At 48.5% G+C, this 26708-nt stretch overlaps 1 protein-coding gene across 1 annotated transcript; it reads right to left on the reverse strand.

The window, feature by feature from the left end:
- Nucleotides 1-14799: 14799 nt before the first annotated feature.
- On the reverse strand, nt 14800-15798 carry LOC135884185 (olfactory receptor 52R1-like). The gene has a single exon (XM_065411470.1). The coding sequence runs from the start codon at nt 15796-15798 to the stop codon at nt 14800-14802; it is 999 nt and encodes a 332-aa protein (XP_065267542.1).
- Nucleotides 15799-26708: the final 10910 nt, after the last annotated feature.

A 26708-nucleotide genomic window follows, 5' to 3' on the forward strand; every position in this document is an offset into this window, starting at 1 on the left:
GGCCGTGCCACCCCTTCCCCAGCTTCCCCCTCCAGCAGCCCCCGCACCGCCCTGCCGGGCCTGTTCAGCCCTCAGCCCCACCGGGTCCTGCCCTGCCTCATGCAACCCACCCCTACCGTGCAGCAGTCCGGCCCGGGACTGGGGGAGCCGCAGCAAAGCTCCGCCCAGAGCTGGTGCAGGAGACGAGCGGGGCTCTCAGCCCAGGCTCCGGCATCAGCCTGCAGTGGGGAGCGGAGCCACCCCCCCACCGGCTCGGCTCAGCTCAGCCCAGCCCTGCTCTTAAAGGGACATGGACCCCACCGCGGCTTGGCCCGGCCCGGGACACGTGGGGGTGTCACCTCACCTCCCGCCTGGGGGGCCTGGCGAGGGGGGTGCTCGGCACCATAGCAGCGCAGAGGGGAGGCCAGCGCGAAGTGGACCCCATGAGGGCGGGGGGGGCGCGGTGTGGCCGGAGGAGCCAGGCACAGGGGGGGCATGGAGCGGCCGGAGGAGGAGCCAAGGGGGCGTGGCCAGAGGAGGAGCCAAGGGGGGGGCACCTTTTTTATGTTTGCTCCCCCTGCTCTTAGAACCTGGCTACGCCACTGCCTGATGGACCTCCAGGCCTATGTGAATTTAGTCAATGTCTGACGCTGAATTTAGTCAATGTCTACACCCCAAACTCAGGCCCAGAGCAGGTGCATTTCGATAAGCAGGCATCCTCCTTCCTCACACCTTGGATCCTCGTGAGTGCCTGGTTCTGGGCGGGGATTTCAATACCACCCTTGAGGACTGGGATAGCTCAGGGCTCGAGAGCAGCCAGACCGCCGTGGGCATCCTCAGGGAGATCATCGACCATCACTCCCTGCAGAATGTCTGGTGTGATCACCACCCGGACGGTGACTCCACCCTCACATATGTCCGGGTGGAGGTCGATCGGTAGCGCCACTCCCGGTTGGATTGCATTTATCTATCTCACTTCCATCTCGCAGGGGCCCACTCCTCCAGCATCTGACCGGCCCCGTTCTTGGACCACCATTTGGTGGCCATGATGGCCTCTCTCACCTCTGAGAGGCTGGGGCCTGCCAATTGGCACTTCAATAATAGCTTGCTGGAGGACGTGGGCTTCGTGGCATCCTTCTGGGAGCTCTGGCTGGCCTAGTGGGGGCAGTGGCATGCCTTTCCCTCAACGCAAGCGGTGGTGGGATTCAGGAAAAGTGTGTAACTGGCTCTTCTACTGCAACTAAACCTGGGGCACCTGCTGGTGGAGGGATGTGGTGAAAGAGCAGTAGGAGTTGGAGGTTGTGGAGCTGGAAAGGCGTCTGGCCATCAGCCCCAGGGATCCATCCCTCTGCGCAACGTGCCAAGAGAAGCGGGAGGAGCTCTGGGCCCTAGAGGACCATCAGACCTGGGGCATGTTCGTCTGATCCTGCGTCCATCTAATTCGGGAGATGGATCGTGGCTTCCACTTCTTCTACAGCCTGGAGAAAAAGAGGCGTGTCACCTGCCTTTTGGCAGAGGACGGCACCCCCCTCATGGATCCAGAGGAGATGTGTGGAAGGGCCAGGGCCTTTTATACCAGCCTCTTCTCCCCGGATCTGAATGATGCCAATGCCTGCACAGTATGCTGGAACGAACTGCCAACACCGCAGGTGACCAGGACTGGCTACAGCTGCCTCTCACTCTAGCCAAGCTTGCAGAAGCCTTCTGTCTCATGCCCCTAATAAATCTCCGGACATGAACGGGCTGACCATCGAGTTCTGCCACGTGTTCTTGGATGTCCTCGGCCCAGACCTTGTCACCATCTGGGCTGAGTCCTTGGGGAGCAGATACCTCCCTCTGTCATGCAGGCTTGCTACTGAAGAAGAGGGACCTCTGTGACTTTTAGAACTGGCATCCCATCTTGCTCCTCAGCACGGACTCCAAAATCATATCAAAGGCCATCTCACTGTGGCTGGGGTCCGTGCTGGTGGATGTGATACATCCTGATCCGACTTACACCGGCCCGGGATGTACCATCTTTGATAATTTCTATTTGCTCTGGGACCTCCTGGAGCTTGGGTGTAGGGATGGTCTGTCATTCGCCCTCTTGTCTCTGGACCAGGAGAAGGTGTTTGACAGGATGGACCATGGGTATCTCATGGGCACTCTGTATAAGTTAATCTTTGGGCCCCAGTTTGTGGGTTTTCGCCAGGTGCTGTATGCCTCCGTGGAGTGCTTCGTCAGGCTCAACTGGACTGTGACAGAACCAGTCAGCTTTGGGTGAGGGGTATGTCAGGGGTCTCTGCTGTCAGGCCAGCTATATACTCTGGCAATTGAGCCCTTTCTCTGTCTCCTCCATTGGAGGTTCATGGGGTTGATGCTCCATGAGCTGGAGTTGTGGCAGGTCCTGTCGGTGTACGCCGATGACGTCCTCCTCTTGGTCCAGGACCCAGGCAACCTGGTACGGTAGGAGACCTGCTAGTGATCTACTCAGCGGCCTCCTCCGTCCGGATCAACTGCGTCAAGAGCTGCGGCCTGATGGTTGGGGATGGGTGGCAGATGAGCTCCCTCCACCCGCACTTCAAACCATTCAGTGGAGCGCGGGTCCATTGCTCTATCTCAGCATCTATCTCCGCCGGAGAACTGGCAGGATTTGGAGGCCAGGGTGGGTGAGCAGCTGTGGAGATGGACGGGTCTGCTCTGGTGCCTTACCATGCGGGGGAGGGCACTGGTGCTTAACCAGCTACTCCTGTCCATGCTCTGGCACTGGCTCAACGCCCTGACCCCATCCCCGGGGATCCTGGCCCTGATCCAGACAGTAGTTCTGGAGTGTGACAGGTTTGCTCACAGAGACCCATTGGGACTGTCACCTGATGTGCTGGAATTACCTCTGAGCCCGTTTTCACTGCCAGCTCGGGAATCCAGAACCCTGCCTTGTTGAGCCAGACACGCTAGTCTTCTGCAACACAGACCCAGGTCTGGTCCACGCCCCCAAAGCTGCAGACTTTAACCAAAAACTGCTCAGTAAGTCACCTATCTCCAGCACTCAGTGTGACATTACCCTCTGGTGTTATCTGGACTGGTGATCTGCTAGGCCACTCCAATCCTTGACTCTGGGAGCCAGCCTTACCCTGCTCTGCTGTGAGAACCCCCACTCCTGGGCTGTTCACACACAGTCTCTGCCAGGTAAGCTGCTCCCAGCTACTTGCAACTGAAGTAGCTAATATCTCCAGTCCCAGAAACAACCCTAGGAACCTCCATCTTTCAGTGTCCAGTTATAGTCCCGCTAGACACTGCAAGCTCATCAATTTAACAAAGAAATTGATATGTACCAGGCTTGTTCTCCCACGGGGAGTCTCTGACATGCTTCAAACCAAATGCACTGCTTCAGGTAGAATAAGCAAACAGATTTATTTTAAATGATTATAAATCAAAGCATAACAAGTCAGATTTGGTCAAATGAAATAAAAGCAAAACGCATTCTAAGCTGATCTTAACACATTCAGTGTCCTTACAAACGTAGATGCTTCTCACCACAGGCTGGCTGGTTACTTTTCTGTCAGGCTCTCTTCTTTGATCAGCACATCAGTCGCTTGGTGGTGGTGGTGTCTGTAGATGTAGGTGGAAGAGAGAGAGCCTGGCAAAATGTCTCTCACTTTTATCATGTCCTTTCTTTCCTCTTGGCTTTGCCCCCCCCCCCCCTTCAGAGTCAGGTGAGCATTACCTCATCACAGTCCCAAACTGCCCAAAGGAAGGGGGGTGACTCACTCAAGGGTCTAACAGATTCTTTTGTTGCTGCCTAGGCCAGTATCCTTTGTTCCTGTGAGGCTGGGCTGGGTTTGTCCCATACATGCCCTGATGAGGTGTGAACTGCCTCTCTGCTCCTGGAGAGTTTTGCCTGGGCTTGCTTTAAGCCATGAGGATACATCTTCAGCCTCATAACTATATACATGAAAATACAACCTATAACATTATATAACAGCAATGCTCAGTATCTCATGAGCCTTCTGAAGACACCCAACATGACAAACTTTGCATTGGATACCACACAATCATTTTATAAAGATGAACATGGGGGTGTAGGGTGTTCTCCTGAGGTACACAGCGTCACACCCAGACACCCAGTTCCCAGTGGGATCCAAACCCGAAGTAAATCCGTTTTACTCTGTATAAAGCTTATACAGGGTAAACTCATAAATTGTCTGCCTTCTCTAACACTGATAGAGAGATATGCACAGCTGTTTGCTCCCCCAGGTATTAATCACTTACTCTGGCTTTACTAATAAACAAACAAAAGTGATTTTATTAAGGATAAAAAGTAGAATTTAAGTGGTTTCAAGTAAAAACAGACAGAACAAAGTAAATTACCAAGCAAAATAAACAAAACATGCCAGTCTAAGGCTAATACATTTAAGAAACTGAATCATAGAATCATAGAATATCAGGGTTGGAAGGGACCTCAGGAGGTCATCTAGTCCAACCCCCTGCTCAAAGCAGGACCAATTCCCAACTAAATCATCCCAGCCAGGGCTTTGTCAAGCCGGGCCTTAAAAACCTCCAAGGAAGGAGACTCCACCACCTCCCTAGGTAACGCATTCCAGTGCTTCACCACTCTCCTAGTGAAATAGTGTTCCCTAATATCCAACCTAGACCTCCCCCACTGCAACTTGAGACCATTGCTCCTTGTTCTGTCATCTGCCACCATTGAGAACAGCCGAGTTCCATCCTCTTTGGAACCCCCCTTCAGGTAGTTGAAGGCTGCTATCAAATCCCCCCTCATTCTTCTCTTCTGGAGACTAAACAATCCCAGTTCCCTCAGCCTCTCCTCATAAGTCATGCGCTCCAGACCCCTAATCATTTTTGTTGCCCTCCGCTGGACTCTTTCCAATTTTTCCACATCCTTCTTGTAGTGTGGGGCCCAAAACTGGACACAGTACTCCAGATGAGGCCTCACCAATGTCGAATAAAGGGGAACGATCACATCCCTCGATCTGCTGGCAATGCCCCTACTTATACAGCCCAAAATGCCATTAGCCTTCTTGGCAACAAGAGCACACTGTTGACTCATATCCAGCTTCTCGTCCACTGTGACCCCTAGGTCCTTTTCTGCAGAACTGCTACCTAGCCATTCGGTCCCTAGTCTGTAGCTGTGCATGGGATTCTTCCGTCCTAAGTGCAGGACTCTGCACTTGCCCTTGTTGAACCTCATCAGCTTTCTTTTGGCCCAATCCTCTAATTTGTCTAGGTCCCTCTGTATCCGATCCCTACCCTCTAGTGTATCTACCACGCCTCCTAGTTTAGTGTCATGGGCAAACTTGCTGAGAGTGCAGTCCACACCATCCTCCAGATCATTAATAAAGATATTAAACAAAACCGGACCCAGGACCGACCCTTGGGGCACTCTGCTTGAAACTGGCTGCCAACTAGACATGGAGCCATTGATCACTACCCGTTGAGCCCGACGATCTAGCCAGCTTTCTATCCACCTTACAGTCCATTCATCCAGCCCATACTTCTTTAACTTGGCAGCAAGAATACTGTGGGAGACCGTATCAAAAGCTTTGCTAAAGTCAAGGAATAACACATCCACTGCTTTCCCCTCATCCACAGAGCCAGTTATCTCATCATAGAAGGCAATTAGGTTAGTCAGGCACGACTTCCCCTTGGTGAATCCATGCTGACTGTTCCTGATCACTTTCCTCTCCTCTAAGTGTTTCATAATTGATTCCTTGAGGACCTGCTCCACGATTTTTCCAGGGACTGAGGTGAAGCTGACTGGCTTGTAGTTCCCCGGATCCTCCTTCTTCCCTTTTTTAAAGATGGGCACTACATTAGCCTTTTTCCAGTCATCTGGGACCTCCCCCGATCGCCATGAGTTTTCAAAAATAATGGCTAATGGCTGCAATCTCATCCGCCAACTCCTTTAGCACCCTCGGATGCAGCGCATCCGGCCCCATGGACTTGTGCACGTCCAGTTTTTCCAAATAGTCCCGAACCACTTCTTTCTCCACAGAGGGTTGGTCACCTTCTCCCCATATTGTGCTGCCCAGTGCAGCAGTCTGGGAGCTGACCTTGTTTGTGAAGACAGAGGCAAAAAAATCATTGAGTACATTAGCTTTTTCCACATCCTCGGTCACTAGGTTGCCTCCCTCATCCAGTAAGGGGCCCACACTTTCCTTGACTTTCTTCTTGTTGCTAACATACCTGAAGAAACCCTTCTTGTTACTCTTAACATCTCTTGCTAGCTGCAACTCCAAGTGTGATTTGGCCTTCCTGATTTCACTCCTGCATGCCTGAGCAATATTTTTATACTCCTCCCTGGTCATTTGTCCAATCTTCCACTTCTTGTAAGCTTCTTCTTTGCGTTTAAGATCAGCAAGGATTTCACTGTTTAGCCAAGCTGGTCGCCTGCCATATTTACTATTCTTTCTACACATCGGGATGGTTTGTTCCTGCAACCGCAATAAGGATTCTTTAAAATACAGCCAGCTCTCCTGGACCCCTTTGCCCTTCATGTTATTCTCCCAGGGGATCCTGCCCATCTGTTCCCTGAGGGAGTCAAAGTCTGCTTTTCTGAAGTCCAGGGTCCGTATTCTGCTGCTCTCCTTTCTTCCTTGTGTCAGGATCCTGAACTCGACCATCTCATGGTCACTGCCTCCCAGGTTCCCATCCACTTTTGCTTCCCCTACTAATTCTTCCCTGTTTGTGAGCAGCAGGTCAAGAAAAGCTCTGCCCCTAGTTGGTTCCTCCAGCACTTGCACCAGGAAATTGTCCCCTATACTTTCCAAAAACTTCCTGGATTGTCTGTGCACCGCTGTATTGCTCTCCCAGCAGATATCAGGGTGATTAAAGTCTCCCATGAGAACCAGGGCCTGCGATCTAGCAACTTCTGCTAGTTGCCAGAAGAAAGCCTCGTCCACCGCATCCCCCTGGTCTGGTGGTCTATAGCAGACTCCGACCATGACATCACCCTTGTTGCTCACACTTCTCAACTTTATCCAGAGACACTCAGGTTTTTCTGCAGTTTCATACTGGAGCTCTGAGCAATCATACAAGTAAATCTCACCCTCAGAGATATTCCAATAAGCTTCTTTCACAGACTAGACTCCTTCTTAGTCTGGGCCCAATCCATTCCCTTGCTACAGACCTTGTTCGTTCCAGCTCAGGTGGTAACTTGGGGATTTCTCATGACTGGCAGCCACCTTTGCTCTGTTCCACCCTCTTTTATAGCTTTGGCACAAGGCAGGAATCTTTTGTCTCTCTGGGTCCACACCCCTCCTTCTAAATGGAAAAGCACCAGGTTTAAGATGGATTCCAGTACCAGGTGACATGATCACATGTCACTGTAAGACATCATTTTCCATTCTTTCAGGGCTGGCCTGCACGTACCCAGGAAGGTTTGCCAGTAAAGAGAGCCATTCACAACCAATTGTCCTAGTTAATGGGAGCCATCAAGATTCCATGCCACCATTAACACCCCACACTTTGCATAGTTACAATAGGACTTCAGAGTAATACTTCATATTTCTAGCTTCAGATACAAGAATGATACATTCATACAAATAGGATGAACACATTCAGTAGATTATAAACTTTGTAATGATATATTACAAGAGACTTTTTGCATAAAGCATATTCCAGTTACATTATATTTACACTCATAAGCATATTTTTGACTGCCGCTGCACATTGAGTGGATGTTTTCAGAGAACTATCCACAATGACTCCAAGATCTCTTTCCTCAGTGGTAACAGCTAATTTAGACCCCTTTACTTCATATGTATAGTTGGGATTTTTTTCCAATGTGTGTTAATTTGTCCACACCACCCTGGAGCACACTTTGGGATTTGGTCAGAGCCCTCCAGGGTGTCTAGGGACCATCTCCTGCAATTCATGGCTTTTCTTCCAGCTTGAGTCTGTCTCTCTGCTGCAGCCATGGCCCTGCAACCACAGAGCCCTCTCTGCCGCCCTTGTGCCTCTCTCCTGGCAGAGCTTCTTCTGACTCATCCAGTCTGTGTGTTTTTAAAGGGTTCCATTCCTTCCATGCCCACCAGTCCACAGAGAAGCTGGAGAAAACTGAATTTATCTAGAATGCATTTACTCCCTTCTTCTGTCCAGACAAGATCTCGTTAGGGCTGATAGTCATTAATGAAAAACCTATTTATAGACAGATGCCTCTGTCCCAGCCTCCTGCCCCTTAGTACAAGGAGCATGAGCGAAGAGTTCTGGAAAAGCGCAAAGATATAAGGATACAGACAGTTCATACAATCTAATGTTAGTTAATAGGGTTAAAACATCTGCTCGATATGCAGTGACAATCAAACAAACAAACAGAATGTTGGGAATCATAAAGAAAGGGATAAATAATAAGACAGAAAATACCATATTGCCTCAATATAAATCCATGGTACGGCGACATCTTGAATACTATGTGCAGATTTGGTTGCCCCATCTCAAAAAAGATATACTGGAATTGGAAGGTACAGAGAAGGGCAGAGAAGGGCAACACAAATGATTAGGGGTATGGAACAGCTTCATATGAGGAGAGATTAATAAGACTGGGACTTTTCAGCTTGGAAAACAGACAACTATGGGGGGATATGACAGAGGTCTATAAAATCATGACTGGTGTGGAGAAAGTGAAGAAGGAAGTGTTATTTATTCCTTCTCATAACACACGAACTAAGGGTATGTCTACACTACGAAATTAGGTCGAATTTATAGAAGCCGGTTTTATAGAAATCGGTTGTATACAGCCGATTGTGTGTGTCCCCACATAAAATGCTCTAAGTGCTCTAGTCGGCGGACCGCGTCCACAGTACCGAGGCTAGCGTTGACTTCCGGAGCATTGCACTATGGGTAGCTATCCCACAGTTCCCGCAGTCTCCGCCGCCCATTGGAATTCTGGTATGAGATCCCAATGCCTGAATGATGCAAAACAGTGTCACGGGGGTTCTGGGTACATGTCGTCAGGCCCCTCCCCCTCCGTCAGAGCACCGGCAGACAATAGATTTGTGCATTTTTACCTGGGTTACCTGTGCAGACAACATACCACGGCAAGCATGGAGCCCGCTCAGATCAGCTCACCATCACCATATGTCATCTGGGTGCCGGCAGACGTGGGACTGCATTGCTACACGGCAGTAGCAGCTAACTGCCTTTTGGCGGTAGACGGTGCAGCATGACTGGTAGCCGTGGGGCTGGCAGCCGTAGGGCTGCATTGCACCAGCCCCTTGCCTTTTGGTAGAAGATGGTATATTACAACTGGTATCCATCGTCATCGTACTGCAGTGGCTGTCAATCATGGGCACCTGGGCAGACATGCAACTGTCTCGATGATGATGGCTATCAGTCATAGTATGCTATTTTCTGCCAATTGCCCAGTATTTTCTGCTAAGCACCCAGAAGAGGCCGAGGGCGATCTGAGTGCTGGCAGACGTGAGGCTGGCAGACGTGGGGCTGCATTGCTACACAGCAGCAGCCCCTTGCCTTTTGGTAGAAGATGGCATATTACGATTGGTATCCGTCAGCGTCGTACTGCAGTGGCTATCAGTCATGCTGCACCATCGGCTGCCAGCTTAAGATGTAAAAAATAGATTTGTTCTGTATTCATTTGCTTCCCCTCCCTCCGTGAAATCAACGGCCTGCTAAACCCAGGGTTTTGAGTTTAATCTTTGGGGGGGGGCATTCTGTGTGACAGTTGTTTGTGTTTCTCCCTGATGCACAGCCACCTTTCTTGATTTTAATTCCCTGTACCTGTACGCCATGTCGTCACTCGGCCCTCCCTCCCTCCCTCCTTCCCCTGGTCCGTCAGATACTAGTTTCGCACCTTTTTTCAGACCAGGCGCCATAGCTAGCACTGGGATCATGGAGCCCGCTCAGATCACCACGGCAATTATGAGCACTATGAACACCACGCGCATTGTCCTGGAGTATATGCAGAGCCAGGACATGCCAAAGCGAAACCTGGACCAGCCGAGGAGGCGATTGCAGCGCGGCGACGAGAGTGATGAGGAAATTGACATGGACATAGACCTCTCACAAGGCACAGGCCCCAGCAATGTGGAAATCATGGTGTTACTGGGGCAGGTTCATGCCGTGGAACGCCGATTCTGGGCCCGGGAAACAAGCACAGACTGGTGGGACCGCATCGTGCTGCAGGTGTGGGACGATTCCCAGTGGCTGCGAAACTTTCGCATGCGTAAGGGCACTTTCATGGAACTTTGTGACTTGCTTTCCCCTGCCCTGAAGTGCCAGAATACCAGGATGAGAGCAGCCCTCACAGTTGAGAAGCGAGTGGCGATAGCCCTGTGGAAGCTTGCAACGCCAGACAGCTACCGGTCAGTCGGGAATCAATTTGGAGTGGGCAAATCTACTGTGGGGGCTGCTGTGATCCAAGTTGCCAGGGCAATGAAAGACCTGGTGATATCAAGGGTAGTGACTCTGGGAAACGTGCAGACCATAGTGGATGGCTTTGCTGCAATGGGATTCCCAAACTGTGGTGGGGCCATAGACGGAACCCATATCCCTATCTTGGCACCGGAGCACCAAGCCACCGAGTACATAAACCGCAAGGGGTACTTTTCAATGCTGCTGCAAGCCCTGGTGGATCACAAGGGACGTTTCACCAACATCAATGTGGGATGGCCGGGAAAGGTACATGATGCTCGCGTCTTCAGGCACTCTGCTCTGTTTCGAAAGCTGGAGGAAGGGACTTTCTTCCCAGACCAGAAAGTAACCGTTGGGGATGTTGAAATGCCTATCGTGATCCTTGGGGACCCAGCCTACCCCTTAATGCCATGGCTCATGAAGCCGTACACAGGCAGCCTGGACAGGAGTCAGGACCTGTTCAACTACAGGCTGAGCAAGTGCCGAATGGTGGTGGAATGTGCATTTGGACATTTAAAAGCGCGCTGGCACAGCTTACTGACTCACTCAGACCTCAGCGAAAAGAATATCCCCATTGTTATTGCTGCTTGCTGTGCGCTCCACAATATCTGTGAGAGTAAGGGGGAGACATTTATGGCGGGGTGGGAGGTTGAGGCAAATCGCTTGGCCGCTGATTACACGCAGCCAGACACCAGGGTGGTTACAGGAGCACAGCAGGGTGCGGTGCGCATCAGAGAAGCTTTGAAAACGAGTTTTGTGACTGCCCAGGCTACGGTGTGAAACTTCTGTTTGTTTCTCCTTGATGAACCCTCCGCCCCCCCACCCGGTTCACTCTACTTCCCTGTAAACCAACCACCCCACCCTCCCCTCCCCACTTCGAGCATCGCTTGCAGAGGCAATAAAGTCATTGTTACTTCACATTCATGTATTCTTTATTAATTCATCACACAACTAGGGGGATAATTGCCAAGGTAGCCCGGGATGGGTGGGGGAGGAGGGAAGGAAAAGGACACACTGCATTTTAAAACTTTAACTCTTATTGAAGGCCAGCCTTCTGATGCTCGGGCAATCATGTGGGGTGGAGTGACTGGGTGGCCGGAGGCCCCCCCACTGTGTTCTTGGGCCTCTGGGTGAGGAGGCAATGGGACTTGGGGAGGAGGGCTGTTGGTTACACAGGGGCTGTAGCGGCGGTCTCTGCTCCTGCTGCCTTTCCTGCAGCTCAACCATACCCTGGAGCATATCAGTTTGATGCTCCAGCAGCCGGAGCATCGACTCTTGCCTTCTGTCTGCAAGCTGACGCCACCTATCATCTTCAGCCCGCAACTTGCTCTGTTCATCCCGCGATTCAGCCCGCCACCTCTCCTCTCGTTCATATTGTGCTTTTCTGTAGTCTGACATTGACTGCCTCCACGCATTCTGCTGTGCTCTATCAGCGTGGGAGGACATCTGGAGTTCCGTGAACATATCGTCCCGCGTCCTCCGTTTTCTCTTTCTAATGTTCACTAACCTCTGTGAAGGAGAAACATTTGCAGCTGGTGGAGGAGAAGAGAGAGGTGGTTTAAAAAGACACATTTTAGAGAACAATGGGTACACTCTTTCACGTTAAATTTTCTGTTCACATTACACAGCACATGTGCTTTCATTACAAGGTCGCATTTTTCCTCTTATAGTGAGGGCCTTCCAGTTTCGTGTGAGAGATCACTCACGCAGTACCAGGCAACAGATTTCGGCTTGCAGGCAGCCATGGTAAGCCACAGTCTTTTGGCTTTTTTAACCTTCTTAACATGTGGGAATGGTTTCAAACAGCAGCGCCCTCATTTCCCATATCACGCATGAATTGGGTTGGCCATTTAAAATGGGGTTGCAATGTAAAAGGAGGGGCTGCAGTTCCCGGGTTAACATGTAGCACAAACCCAACTAACCCCCCTCCCCCCCCACACCCAATTCTCTGGTATGATCACTTCACCCCTCCCCCCCACCGCGTGGCTAACAGCGGGGAACATTTCTGTTCAGCAGAGCAGGAACGGGCACCTCTGAATGTCCCCTTAATAAAATCGCCCCATTTCAACCAGGTGACCGTGAATGATATCACTCTCCTGAGGATAACAAAGAGCGATAAGGAATGGATGTTGTCTGCATGCCAGCAAACATCGGGACCATACGCTACAATGCTTTGTTATGCAATGATTCCAGACTATGTGCTACTGGCCTGGCGTGGTACAGTGTCCTACCATGGCGGACGGGATAAGGCAGCCCTCCCCAGAAACCTTTTGCAAAGGCTTTGGGAGTACATGAAGGAGAGCTTTCTGGAGATGTCCCTGGAGGATTTCCGCTCCATCCCCATACACGTTAACAGACTTTTCCAGTAGCTGTACTGGCCGCGATTGCCAGGGCAAATTAATCATTAATCATTAAACACGCTTGCTTTTAAACAATGTGTAATATTTACAAAGGTACACTCACCAGAGGTCCCCTGTGTGCCCACAGGGTCTTGGGTGAGTTCGGGGGTTACTGGTTCCAGGTCCAGGGTGATAAACATATCCTGGCTGTTGGGGAAACCGGTTTCTCCGCTTCCTTGCTGCTGTGAGCTATCTATGTTCTCTCCATCATCATCTTCCTCGTCCCCCGAACCCGCTTCCCTGTGTGTTTCTCCAGTGAGGGACTCATAGCACACGGTTGGGGTAGTGGTGGCTGCACCCCCTAGAATGGCATGCAGCTCCGCGTAGAAGCGGCATGTTTGCGGCTCTGCCCCGGACCTTCCGTTTGCTTCTCTGGCTTTGTGGTAGGCTTGCCGTAGCTCCTTAATTTTCACGCGGCACTGCTGTGCGTCCCTGTTATGGCCTCTGTCCTTCATGGCCTTGGAGACCTTTTCTAATATTTTGCCATTTCTTTTACTGCTACGGAGTTCAGCCAGCACTGATTCATCTCCCCATATGGCGAGCAGATCCCGTACCTTCCGTTCGGTCCATGCTGGAGCTCTTTTGCGAACCTGGGACTCCATCACGGTTACCTGTGCTGATGAGCTCTGCGTGGTCACCTGTGCTCTCCACGCTGGGCAAACAGGAAATGAAATTCAAACGTTCGCGGGGCTTTTCCTGTCTACCTGGTCAGTGCATCTGAGTTGAGAGTGCTGTCCAGAGCGGTCACAATGAAGCACTGTGGGATAGCTCCCGGAGGCCAATAACGTCGAATTCCGTCCACACTACCCCAATTCCGACCCGCTAAGGCCGATTTTATCGCTAATCTCCTCGTCAGAGGTGGAGTAAAGAAACCAGTTTAAAGGGCCCTCTAAGTCGAAAGAAAGGGCTTTGTCGTGTGAACGTGTCCAGGCTTAATTCGATTTAACGCTGCTAAAGTCGACCTAAACTCGTAGTGTAGACCAGGCCTAAGGGTCACCCAATAGAATTAGTCAGCAGCAGATTTAAAACAAACAAAAGGAAGTATTTCTTCACAGTCAACCTGTGGAACTCTTTGCCAAGGGAAGTTCTGAAGGCCAAATCTATAACATGGTTACAATATGACCTAGATAAATTTATGGAGGATAGGTCAATCAATGGCTATTAGCCAGGATGAGCAGGGATGGTGTCCCTAGCCTCTGTTTGCCAGAACCTCAGAAAGGGTAACAGGGGAAGGATCACTTGATGATTGCCTGCTCTATTCATTCCCTCTGGGGCACCTGCCATTGTCCACTGTCGGAAGATGAGATACTGGGCTAGATGGACCATTGGTCTGCCCCAGTCTGGCCATTCTGATGTTCCTATAAAGACCATGGATGTATCTTCCCCACCCCTTCACTGTAACGCACTGTACCCCAGTCCACTCCCAGAGCTGAGATAGAACCCAGGAGTCCTGATTGGGTCTCTCTCTCTGCAGAGTTAGTAACAAAGTAAGAATATACATTAATATTTTAAACCTAACCAGTGGCCCTTAAGTGACTGGGCACAAAATGTCAGAACATGTTAGTATTAGAGCTGAGTGGGTCTATTATTTATTTTATTGTATTTCTTTTATATCAGAATTAGATACAGAGCTCCTGTCAGCTAATTGCTAAGTTATCTGCCACAAAACTAGAGTTTTCAAGACCCTAAGTAGCCCTTGGAATCATGGTTAAAGTTGCCACCCCAACCAAAATTTGAAATGGCTCCCTTATAACTGGGTTTGGGAGGTGGAAATGATCCCACAAATGACAGGGGAGGGGAATAGAGAAGCAAGTCACAGGGGCGGGGCCTTGGGGGGAAGAGGTAAAGCAGGGAAGGAGCCTTGGCAGAAGAGGTGGGGCAAAGGGTGGGGTTTCAGGGTCCAGTTACCAGCATTAGAAAGGTGGCAACCCACTGAATTGTCCATAGACCTATTCCCCAGTTTGTCATGTTGACATACAGAGGGCCCAGCACCATGTCACCAGCCAGCTCTGCACGGAGCTCAGTCTGAGAGCCAGAGCACAAGGAGAAAACTCTATGTCCCTTTATGAGTAAAGAGCCGGAGCAGCCTGTCCCGGATCTGTTTGGTCCTCACCCCGTAGATGATGGGATGTAGCATGGGGGGCACGAGCACATACGCACTGGCAATGAGAATGTGGAAATGCAGGGGCACATAGTGGCCAAACCGGTGTGTGAGAAAGGAGAAAAGAGCTGGGATGTAAGAGGCTAAGATGACACAGAGGTGGGAGCCGCAGGTCCCAAAAGTCTTGAGCCGGGCGTCCTTTGTGGGGAGTCTGAAAATGGCCCTGAGGATCTGGGTATAGGACATGGCGATAAAAAGCACATCCAGACCCATCACCATGAATGCCACAGAGAGGCCGTAGTAACTACTGATGCGGACATCAGCACAGGCCAGCTTCACCACGGCCATGTGCTCACAGTACGAGTGGGAGATGATGTTGGTTCTGCAATACGGCCATTGCCTCGCCAGGAAGGGATAGGGCAATGCGAGCATCCCACCACGCAGCCCCACGGCCAGGCCAATCTTGGCCACAACGGGGTTTGTCAGGATGGTGGAATGTCTCAGGGGATCACAGATGGCCACGTAGCGATCCAAAGCCATGGCCACAAGGAACCCAGAGTCCATCACTGTGAAGCAGGCAATGAAGTACACCTGGGTGAGGCAGGCACTGAACTCGATCTCCCTGGAATTGAACCAGAAGATGCTCAGCATTTTGGGCACGGTGGATGTAGACAGGACCAGGTCACTGATGGCCAGCATGCAGAGGAAATAGTACATGGGCTCATGCAGGCTCGGCTCTCTCTTCACAATGAACAGGATGGTGAAGTTCCCCAAGATGGCTACGGCATACATAGTGCAGAAGGGGATGGAGATCCAGAAATGGGCCGTCTCCAGGCCAGGAATGCCCAGCAGGATGAAGGTGGAGGGGTTGGTAACGTCAGTTTTGTTGGAATCTGACATGGAGTAGGGGAGAAGGTGTCCAAGTCTGAGGCAGAACCGTGTGTCCTGCATGTAACATATGTTCTCCTGACTTCTTTTATGTGCCCAGGCTCTAGGGTGATGGTCGCAGTACAAATGCCTGGATGGAGAGACAATGTTATTATGAGACACTACATGCAATACTGGAGGCTGTTCTCATGGGTGAAGCAGATTCACACACCGAAAAATGACATTTTCATTACTCAGAGAAATGAAATATGAACAACTGGCCCTACTAATGCCAATTCCATGCCTCAATAATTCTACATGTCATGGTGTGGGAAACCTTAATAGCCACCAGCAGGAAACACAAGTGTGGATACTGGTTATCCATCATTGTTCCTTAATGCAATGAATGGCAGGCTAAAGAGTCCGTGCTGTAGGGAGTTCCCCATTCACCCGGTTGCTCAAAATTTGAAAGTGTAAAAAAAACCAAACCTTTGCCAAGACATGTTCCGGGGGAAACATCCCAACTAGAACACACCTCAGGAAAAAGACCTGGGCATCATTGAAAGCAGGTCAACAAAACACATGCTCATTTGCTGTATTGGCCAAATCAAAGAAAATGTTTGGATGCCTAAGAAATGGGATGGAGAAAACCTGCTCTGGATATGTGCTCAGTTTTGGTCATCCAGTCACTAAAAAGGATACAGCGTTATAAAGAGGATTTCTGAGACAGGCTTTGAGAATGGGGAAGGCTGCCATATGTGGACAGACTGAAAAGTCTGGGACTGTTTAATTTAGAGAAGACACAAAGAAGGGGACATATGATAGAGGAGAGGAAAATAAAGAATGGGACTGATTACAATCAAATGGACAAACAGAACAGTTCCCAACCAGTAATAGCTATCTACAGATACTAGTCAAAAGGGCTAATCCCCCAAAGCTGAGGAAAATTATCAGCAAAACTGCTTGGGAGGAAAATATTGGACAGAAAAGCGGGACTGAAACTTGGGAATTCTTTAAGAAGAGTTTATTGGATAGCTAAAAAGTTACAATTCCACAGTCAAGGAAGTGGAGAACTTTGGCTAAAAACCCAGTTCAGTGGCAAAATGAAGGCAGCAATTATGTGGGGGGGAAAGCAATATATACAAATGGGAAAAAAAGGGAAAATAGATAGCAAGCAATACAAATTGGAAGTTATGAAAATTGATAAGGACATTATCGTTAAAGACATCAGAGAAAAATCCATGTTTGGCGGGGCTAAGGATAACAAAAAGGAGGTTATTAAGTACATTAAGAACAAGAAAAACCCTATAAAAGGTTTAGGCCAATTCCTAGAGGGAGAAAGGAAGCTTGTTAATGTTGCAGAGAATGTAGATGTGTTGCAGAAATAGTTTTGTTCTGCATTTGGAAAGAAGCAGTACGAGATACTCGTATCACATGAGGTGATGAAATAGTCTCCAGTCCATTAGCTGCAAAGGAGGATGTTAAACAGCATCTACAGTAGAACCTTAGAGTTATGAACATCAGAGTTACAAAGTGACCAAACCACCACACATCTCATGTGGAACCAGACGCAATCTGTCAGCAGTAGAGCCACACAAAAAAAGCAAATACAGGACAGTTCTGTGTTAGACGTAAACTATTAAAAAAATGAAGGGAAAGTTAAAATAAAAAGATTTGACATGGTTAGGAAACAATGGAAAAGCTGGTATGGGATGAATTCAATAAAAGTCTAGGAATATAATTAATGTCAGTAAACAAATGGTTTATGGAAAACAGGCCTTGTCAAATAAAACTGATTTCATCCTTTAATGAGAGCACACTTTTGGTTCATCGAGGGTACTGGGCAGAGGCAATAAACTTCAATTTCTCTGAGGCATTTGATTTTAGTAGGGAAAAACATTCAGATGAACACTCTACAATATCAGTAGAGCACAAGTAAAATGTACTAAAAACTGGCTAACTAACAGATCTCAGAAAGCCGTTTTCAAGGGGCCAGTGTCAGCGAATGGGGCTTTTTCTAGTGGGGTTCTGCAGGGATCAGTTCTAAGCCTGATGCTATTCAATATTTTCATCAAGGATCTGGAAGCAAATAGAAAATCACTGCAGATAAAATTTGTAGATGACCCAAAGACTGGCAGAGTCGTTATAATACAGGCAAATGCAAAGTGATCCTCTCAGAACAGACAATGCAGACCCGACCCACAGACAAGGGCACTGTATTATGGAACACAGGGACCCTGAAAAGGATCACTGTGGATGCCCAACTCATTGTGAGCTCCCAGTGTAAAGCGCTGATGTGATCCTCGGATGCACAAACAGGGGAGTGGTGAGTTGGAGCAGGGGAAGGATTTTACCTCTGCACATGGCATTGGTGAAACCGACTGCGTTCAGTTCTGGGATCCACATTTCAAAAAAGATATAGAAAAATTGGAGAGGGTGCGGAAAAGAAGCACAAAAATGATTGGAGGATGGAGAAAATACCGGACACTGAGAGACTTAAAGGGCATCGGATATTTAACTTATCAAAAAGAGGATCAAGCGGAGACTTACATGGGGTGAAAACCATTGGTAAAGTGGAGAAAGGCAGAGCAAGACCCAACGGCTGGAAGCTGAAGGCAGACAAATTCCAGTTGGAAATATGGGGCAAATGTTGAGCACTGAGGGTGATTAACCTTTGGAAAAAACTGCAAAGGGAAGTGGTGGATTCTCCAACTCCCCATGTCTCCAGACCCAGGCTGGATGCTGGAAGATCCGCTTAAGGTCTTCTCTACACTTAAAACACTACAGCAGTATTGCCTTAGCGTTTCAGTGTAGACACTATTTACACGGGTGGAAGGGGTTCTCCCGGCAGTGTAGGTAATCCACCTCCCCGAGAGGTGGTAGTTAGGTCGATGGAAGAATTCTTCCCTTGACCTCATGCTGTCTATACCGGGGTTAAGTTGATATAGCGACATCCTTCAGGGGTGTGGATTATTTTGCTGTTGCAAACAAAGCAAATGCAATTTTGGGTTGCATTAACAGAGACATAGCATGCAAGTCATGGGAGGGGATAGTAGCACTCTACTCTGTGCTGGTTATGCCTCAGTTGAAGTACTGTGTCCAGTTTAGGTCACCAATGTATAGGAAGGATGTAGAGAAACTTGAAATGACCAGAGGCAGGTGACAAAAATGATGAAAGGGAGAGAATTCAAGCCATATGAGCAAAGGCTGAAGGAACTGGGTATGTTTACTTTGGAAAACAGGAGATTAATGGGGGGACAGGACAGCAGTCTTCAAATACTTGAAAGGCTGCCATAAAAAAGATGGAGAAAAGTTGTTCACTCTTGCCACAGAGCGCAGGACAAGAGGCAGTGGGTTCAAACTACAGCACAGCAGATTTCGATTAAATCTCAGGATAAACTGCCTAACTGTTGGAACAGGAGGACAATGGAACAGATGCCTCGGGAAATCATGGAGGCTCCTTTCCTGCAGGTTTTCTAAAGGAGGCTGGACCTGGATGGCTTAGACACAACAAACCCTGCATCTTGGCAGGGGGTTAGACTAGCTGACGCTTGCGGTTCCTTCTCACCCTGTGGCTCTAGGATTCTATGATGTAAAATCCTAGTCTAGGCCAGGCCTTAGTCACACACAAGTCTTTGCGCTCAATACAGAGGTAACTGGGTGAAATTTAGTGGCCTCTGTTATACAGAAGGTCAGACTGGATGATCTAATGGTCCCTTCTGACCACAAACCCTATGAATAGATCAGGCATTTATATTTACTCTGTCTCACAACACACGAACAAGGGAACATTCAATTACATCGAAAGTCTGAACAGATAACACTGATGAAAGAAAATTGTTTACATAATCCATAGTTGGCCTGTGGAACTCCTTGTCACAGACGTTACTGGAGCAATGAGTTTAGCTGAATGGGATTCACAAATGGATTAGCCATTGTAGGTGGTGCTGGTGGCACCACGGTTAGTTAAGTCTGTCTGATACCTTCAATTAGGAGACATAATTTTCAGTTGCTTATAAGTTTGCCAATCTTTAAGGCTTTGGACTGAAATTTCCCACAGTGGGTGTCTGCTTCCAGTTGAGTTGTTTTTTGAAAGTTTCAGACATAACACTTCAGCGGACTTCTCGAATGAAACTAGGAGAGAACATGTCTTGCCCATGTTGAAAAATTCTTATAGTTGTTCTAGTGAGGAGCCCTAGCACCTCCATGCTTTCCAGAAATTAAAAGTCAGGTAACAGCCCCACCTGTTAACAGCCAGAGCCCTGAGATGCAAGAGGAGGAGGTGACAGTGTCTGTGTATTAACACACAGCTGGCTCCTGAGATCTTTACTCAGTTCTTACTCCAAAGGGGTTTTGTCTCTGTGGGGCCTGAGCAATGTACAGGCCTTGTACTGTACATCTACTGACACCTTTCATCCTGAAGGATCCACTGTGCCACTGAAATGCAGCCACCTTGGGGCTGGAGGCCATCAGCCAGGCGGCACAGCAAAGAGGGACATTTTGGCCCATGATACTGGAGCAAACTCATCCCCTGTGACAAGGGCCCTGGGATGTTTAATGGCTGCACAGAATGAAAAGGACCCCAGACCTATTCTCTGTCCCATCACGTCCACGTTACACTGGGTTTGTTGAGCAGGTGAGCTCCTCAGCAAGAGACGGGTACCTGTGAATTCTGAGATGGAAGTGTCTTCCCTGGGAATCCCCCTCAGGTAGCCGTGTCCCACACCTCTCTCAGCCCAGCATCTGCAGCAGCATCCCACGCTGAGAGCTGATACAGGGGTTTGTGCTGTTTATAATATAGCTCTGTGCAATCCCAGTGGGGTTTGCTCAGCCTCTAGGGGAGAAGCAGCATCTGGATGTAAACAGGCTGGAGACCGGAGACAGTCTAGGCAAAGTCTCTCTTTCCATGTCTGTGCTTCTGTGCTCTTTATCCAGCTTTAGGAGTAAACAGCAATTAAAGGACCTTCCCAAAGGGAGATGAGAACTCTGGGGCTCTCCGCGGAGTCAGAGAGGAATTGGCTGCTCTGTGCATTTGTGTTTTTTTAAAAATGATAGTTGATTAGTAAGAAAACCAGGGATAATGCCTAGATCTCCCCAGGGTCTGATACCCTGCAAATGCCCAGGATAGCTGGCTAGATTGTAGACAGACAGATCTGGAGATTGACGACTGATGGGAGACACAAGCACTCTCTGCAGGCACATGGGGCTGCTGCTAAGGGGTCAGAGATCAGTAATTCTCATCTGTAACTATGACCATACTGGGCAGCACCTTTCATTGAAGGATGTTCAAACACCTAGCAAAAGAAAGTCACTATGAACATATCCCCATTACGCAGATAGGTAAACTCAGGCATGGGGAGAGGTGAAGTGGCCAACGTCTCACAGAGATTGAGTGGCAGGATGACAGACAGAGCCCAGGAGTCCTGACGTCCCTGCCATAAGCACGGTCTCTCCGTCACACCAACAGGGAAATGGACTCCAGCTCTGGCAGGGGCTGTTCGTTGGGTGGAATGCAGAGGAAAGGCTGGAAGAGGGAGCCTGAGCCTTCACCATCCTCTGAAGGTGAATCTGAGGTTTTCAGAACTAGCTGGGGTTTGTGAGCTCCCCGCTCCTGTGAGGTTTGAACTCCAGGACTCCACTTCTGCTCCCACTCAGAAACCTGCCAACGCATCACAGTCACTGGGGCGGCTTCGGGGGAACAGACTCAGTAAAACCAACACCAACAGAACGTTCCTGTGGATAGAGGGGAGCCGGCGGCCTATCCTGGGGACGGAGGCCTCCCCCTCCCCCCAAAGCTGCTGTGGAACAAGGGGGGCCCTATATGCAGGATAGAGACTGGATTAGTGTTTGCATTGGATTTGGTCTCTCCCTCTCGGTTCATTTCCTTCCAGGGTCTCCCAGGTGGAATTGAAATTGAATGTTCGAGGCTGAATCAGACTTTCCAGCACTGGGCCGGCTGGAGGGCACTTGGATTCCCACAGCTGAACTCTCTGCCTGCTCCTCTGGCTAATCGGGGTATTTCTCCAGCGCAGAGAACCTGGGTTTTTAAGCACTAAAATGAGACTGAACGAATTCTCCTGTCCAAGCTGAACCGGGGTGCCATGTGTGACGTTATTGATATAATCTGGGACCATATAGATCATTGTTGCAACCAAGGTCCTGTAGTGGCACCCAAATCTTGTATAAAGGGGGTCAAATGGGGTGTCTAAGACAAGGTTATGGTTTACTGGTTATGATTAGGCTGTCTATATGTGTGTATCAATTTTGTAGTTGAAGTTATGAATATTGGCTCTATACTGTCTGTATTTCAAACTTATGCTGTGCTGCTGGGTGACATCCCAGACAAACTGGTGTTAGCTCTGCCTAGCCTGCTTGATGGCCCATTAAGGACCATCAGCTATACAATGGACCCATTGAGAGAAGGCAAATATGCCTTGAGACTCAGCAAAGTATGCAGGAACTTGCCCATGTGACTCCAGACTCCATTTTGCTGTAATTTTCCACAGTAAGAACAAAGGGGTGTTCTTACACCTGGAAAAGACTATATAAGGCTGATGCCTCATCTCCATCTTGTCTTCAATCCTGCTTCTTACCTCTGGAGGAACTTTGCTACAAGCTGAAGCTTTGAACAAAGGACTGAGGACCCATCCCAGCGGGGGATGTATTCCAGAGACTTGATTGGAACCTGCAGTTTATTCTATCGCTGCTGCAAGCCTGAACCAAGAACTTTGCCATTCCTTTATGTAATTGATTCCATTTAACCAATTCTAGCTCTCATCTCTATCTTTTCCCTTTTATGAATAAACCTTTAGATTTTTGATTCTAAAGGATTGGCAACAGCGTGATTTGTGGGTAAGATCTGATTTGTATATTGACCTGGGTCTGGGGCTTGGTCCTTTGGGATCAGGAGAACCTTTTTCTTTTACTGGGGTCTTGGTTTTCATAACCATTTGTCCCCATAACGAGTGGCACTGGTGGTGATACTGGGAAACTGGAGTGTCTAAGGAGATTGCTTGTGAGACTTGCGGTTAGCCAGTGGGGTGAGACCGAAGTCCTCTTAGTCTGGCTGGTTTGGTTTGCCTTAGAGGTGGAAAAAACCCCAGCCTTGGGCTGTAACTGCCCTGTTTGAGCAATTTGTCCTGAGTTGGCACTCTCAGTTGGGTTCCGCCAGAACCGCATTGTCACAGTGGCGTAGTCGTGCTTGGATCCACAGAACCAGGTCAATTACGCTTTGGGTCAGAACCCCACGCTATCCACATTTGAATTTTGGGATTGAGAGTTTGGTTGGTTAAAGAACAGTTGCAATGGCTGAGCAAAGAGCATATGAGGGTGTCAAGGCTGTATCCCTACTTTGAACTTTAGGGTACAAATGTAGGGGCCTGCATGAAGACTTCTAAGCTTAACTACCAGCTTAGTTCTGGTCCGCTGCCACCATCCCAAAGCTAATTCCCTTTCCTGGGTAGCCTTGAGAGACCTTCACCAATTCCCTGGTGAATACAGATCCAAACTCCTTGGATCTTAAATAAGGAGAAATTGACCCTTCCCCCCTCCTTCCTTTCACCAACTCCTGGTGAATACAGATCCAAACCCCCTTTGGATCTTAAAACAAGGAGAAATCAATCAGGTTCTTAAAAAGAAGGCTTTTAATTAAAGAAAAAGGTAAAAATCATCTCTGTAAAATCAGTATGGAAAATAACTTTACAGGGTAATCAAACTTAAAGAGCTCAGAGGACCCCCCTCTTCTGTCTTAGGTTCAAAGTACAGCAAACAAAGATAAACACTCTAGTAAAAGGTACATTTACAAGTTGAGAAAACAAAGTAAATCTAAGACGCCTTGCCTGGCTTTTACTTACAATTTTGAAATAAGAGAGACTTGTTTAGAAAGATGGGGAGAACCTGGATTGATGTCTGGTCCCTCTCAGTCCCAAGAGCGAACAACCCCTTAAACAAAGGACACACACAAAAGCCTTTCCCCCCCCCAAGATTTGAAAGTATCTTGTCCCCTTATTGGTCCTTGGGGTCAGGTGTCAGCCAGGTTACCCGAGCTTCTTAACCCTTTACAGGTAAAAGGATTTGGAGTCTCTGGCTAGGAGGGATTCCATAGCACTGTACACAGGAGAGCTGTCACCCTTCCCTTTATAGTTATGACAGAGGGCCTTGACAAAAAAGCCCTGAAAGATTTGTGTTCAGAAAAGGGGATAAGCTTTAGAAAGAAAGCTACAAATCAAGAACTGAGAGATCTGTTAATGGCCAGTGATCAGAAGGCAGGAGATGCCACAGAAGCTGCAGAAGCAATTGGAATGCAAAAGGCAGCAAGTAAACTGCAACTTGAGCATGAACAAAGACTGGCAGAAATTCGATGGCAGGAACTAGAAGCTGAGGCAAAAGTGCAAAGACTTCAGCTCCAAGTCCAAAAAGCAAGGGAAGAAAAGCAGAAATTGTATCCTCTTGAAAGTCCAGTTTATAACAATGTTGGTATATTGCATAGCTCTGAGCAGTTGTCTGGGTGTAACCAAATGTACCCCAACACTGCCACCTTTTCTGTAAATTCTGTTACTGTGTGTTCAGTAGAGGGTGGCTCCATAACTTGTGCCCATGCTCTGTATGGGAGCGGTAGTGAAACATTCACAGAGAATGTACAAGTCAGTGGGAAAAGCTGTTTAGGGCAAATGATGGCTTCTAACATCACTCTTGTTAAAGCAGATCTTGTCGGCGAGGAAGATTATTTACCAAATCAGAGTGTGAATGTTGTAGTCCTCTATGAGTTTACTGTACATGTGCCTTTAGCCAGAATCCACCTTGAATGGAATGGTACTCAGCATGAGGTTATAGCTGGCGTAAGGAAGTTATTGCCTAAGGATCTTTTGATTGGGGAAAATGTTAAAGCTTTGTTCAGTCCAGGTAGTCAGTCACAGGACAGGAATGATCTTAAACCTCTGTCTATTGTGGGCAATGATTTGCCTGGGGAGGGTTGCTCCAAAGGTTTGTCTGAGAAGAGCTATTTGTCTGTAAATGAAGTTTCTGAATGTCGGTCTAGTGTCTCAGAAGTGAATCTGGAGTTAAATCAAGAGCAGCAAAATCTTATTGGGCAGGAAAATGTTTCTCTGGAGCAGATTAAAGTGGATGGTCAGGTGGAAGCCCTAACTGAGGAAGGAAAGGGTGGATTTTTGATGGGTGATGCATCGGTGGCTAGTACAGCTTGTAAAAGTGAACCTGAAAAGGGTAACTGTGATTTGCTGGCAGTGGCTCAGTGTAGTAAGAAGAGCAGTTTATCTGTTGGGAGTGGCAAGGTGCCTGGTAAGGAAGCTGCCCCACTCTCCCAGTCTTTGTCTGTAATCAGCCCTGTGTGCTGGGACAAAGGAGAGGAAGGCAGGAAAAGTTTGGAGGAGCCAAGGCAGCCTTGTGAGCTAATGGCTTTGTCTAGTCAGCAGTTTGGGAAGGCAGGGATAGTGGAAAATGAATGTCCCTATACCTTACCTGTTTCCTGTGTGGAGAATACTGATAGTGAAGGAAATGTGCCTGTATCTGTCAGGGGTATTGACTTGCCTATGGAGGAAGCTACCTCAGTCTCCAAGCAGTTGTCTGTGAACAGCCCTGTGTGCTGGGACAAGGGAAATGAAATCCCGAGCTGTGTGTCTGGTAAAAAAGGTGTCTCCAGCTCTTTGTCTGTGGAGCAGACAGAAGGTGCCTTTCAGCCTGTGAGGGTTGAGAATAGTGCAGTTGTCTCAGAGTTGGTTCTGAATTCAACTAAAGCCCAGGAAGGGAATGGTCCTAAGTCTGTATCTGCTGGGGAGAATGGCACTGTAACTAAGTTGCATCCAGTTAGTGTCTTAGCAAAATCCCAGAGACCAGACAATTCTGGTGCTTATATTTTGCCTATTGCTAATGTGTGGTTGGTAAAGGGTGTAGCAACTCTGTCTGATCAGGGTAATATCCTAGCCAGGGCACAAGGAGAACATGAAGGTGATTTGGTTGTGTTACCTACTGATGGTGTGGAAACTTGTAGCAAGAAGGAAAGGATTCCTGAACTTGTGTGTGGCAAAGGGAAGGGAAATGTTTCTAACCTTTTATCTAGGAAGTCTATGGGTTTGCCTGAAAGGGGATTGTGTAGAAATCTGCCTGATGGGCCAAAGGTGATCCTGGATGTAAGTAAGACCCAGAAAAAGTCTGTTGTTGCTCAGGGAAGTGTTCCTTTAGAGCAAGCCCTAGGTGAAGAGGGTAAGGGCAAAATTTCTGTGAGGGGTGATTTGCTGCTTAGAAAAGCTCCTGGGGAAAGGAATCCTCATGGTAATCTGTGCAAGCAGTTCCCTGCAACTCAAGGGTGTGAGAGTGATTTAATCAAGGAAGTTTCAGTTCCTAACAGCCAGAAATTTTCTGTTGTGAATGGATCCACTGACTTTCCTTTCGAAAGATCCAGTGTGGGTAGCTTTGAGAAGGTCTCAGACGGAGTAAGAGCTGTTAAGAAAGTTGAGCAGCCCTATAACCAAGTGGCTGTGTGTGGCCAGCTTGTTGGGAAGACAATGGTGTTGGGACAGGACTGTCTCCATGCTAAGTCGTTAAGTGAGCAGTCTGTGCCTCAGGGTCTGAGGACAGATTTGGTTATTGGTGTTTCAAAGCAGAACAGTCTTATGGCCGAATGCTTGAGGATGCAGGGGAGAGCAAGCAAACTCTCACCCTCAGACGATTTAGATTTGTGTGGTATCTCTTTAAGACAGAGTCCAGCCTTGGAAATGATAGCAGTTAAGGATATGAAAACTGGTGGACTGGCTCCTGTCTGTGGTAATGCAAATTACTTGTCTGGCTGGGAGAGGAAGGACTTGCTAATAGCTGTTAGCACAGAGAGCCCACCCCATCAGCCAGTGAATTCTGTTAAGCAAGAGAAATCAGGGTTTGATCCTGCAGGACAAGGAGGAAGGAGAAAACTGAATTTTGCAAAGGGAAGCAACAGGTTAACCTTAAAATGCCCAAATTCCAATGGTATTGAACCAAAGCTG

This window comes from Emys orbicularis, chromosome 1 (assembly GCF_028017835.1).
Source record: "Emys orbicularis isolate rEmyOrb1 chromosome 1, rEmyOrb1.hap1, whole genome shotgun sequence".
Classification (NCBI taxonomy): domain Eukaryota; kingdom Metazoa; phylum Chordata; order Testudines; family Emydidae; genus Emys; species Emys orbicularis.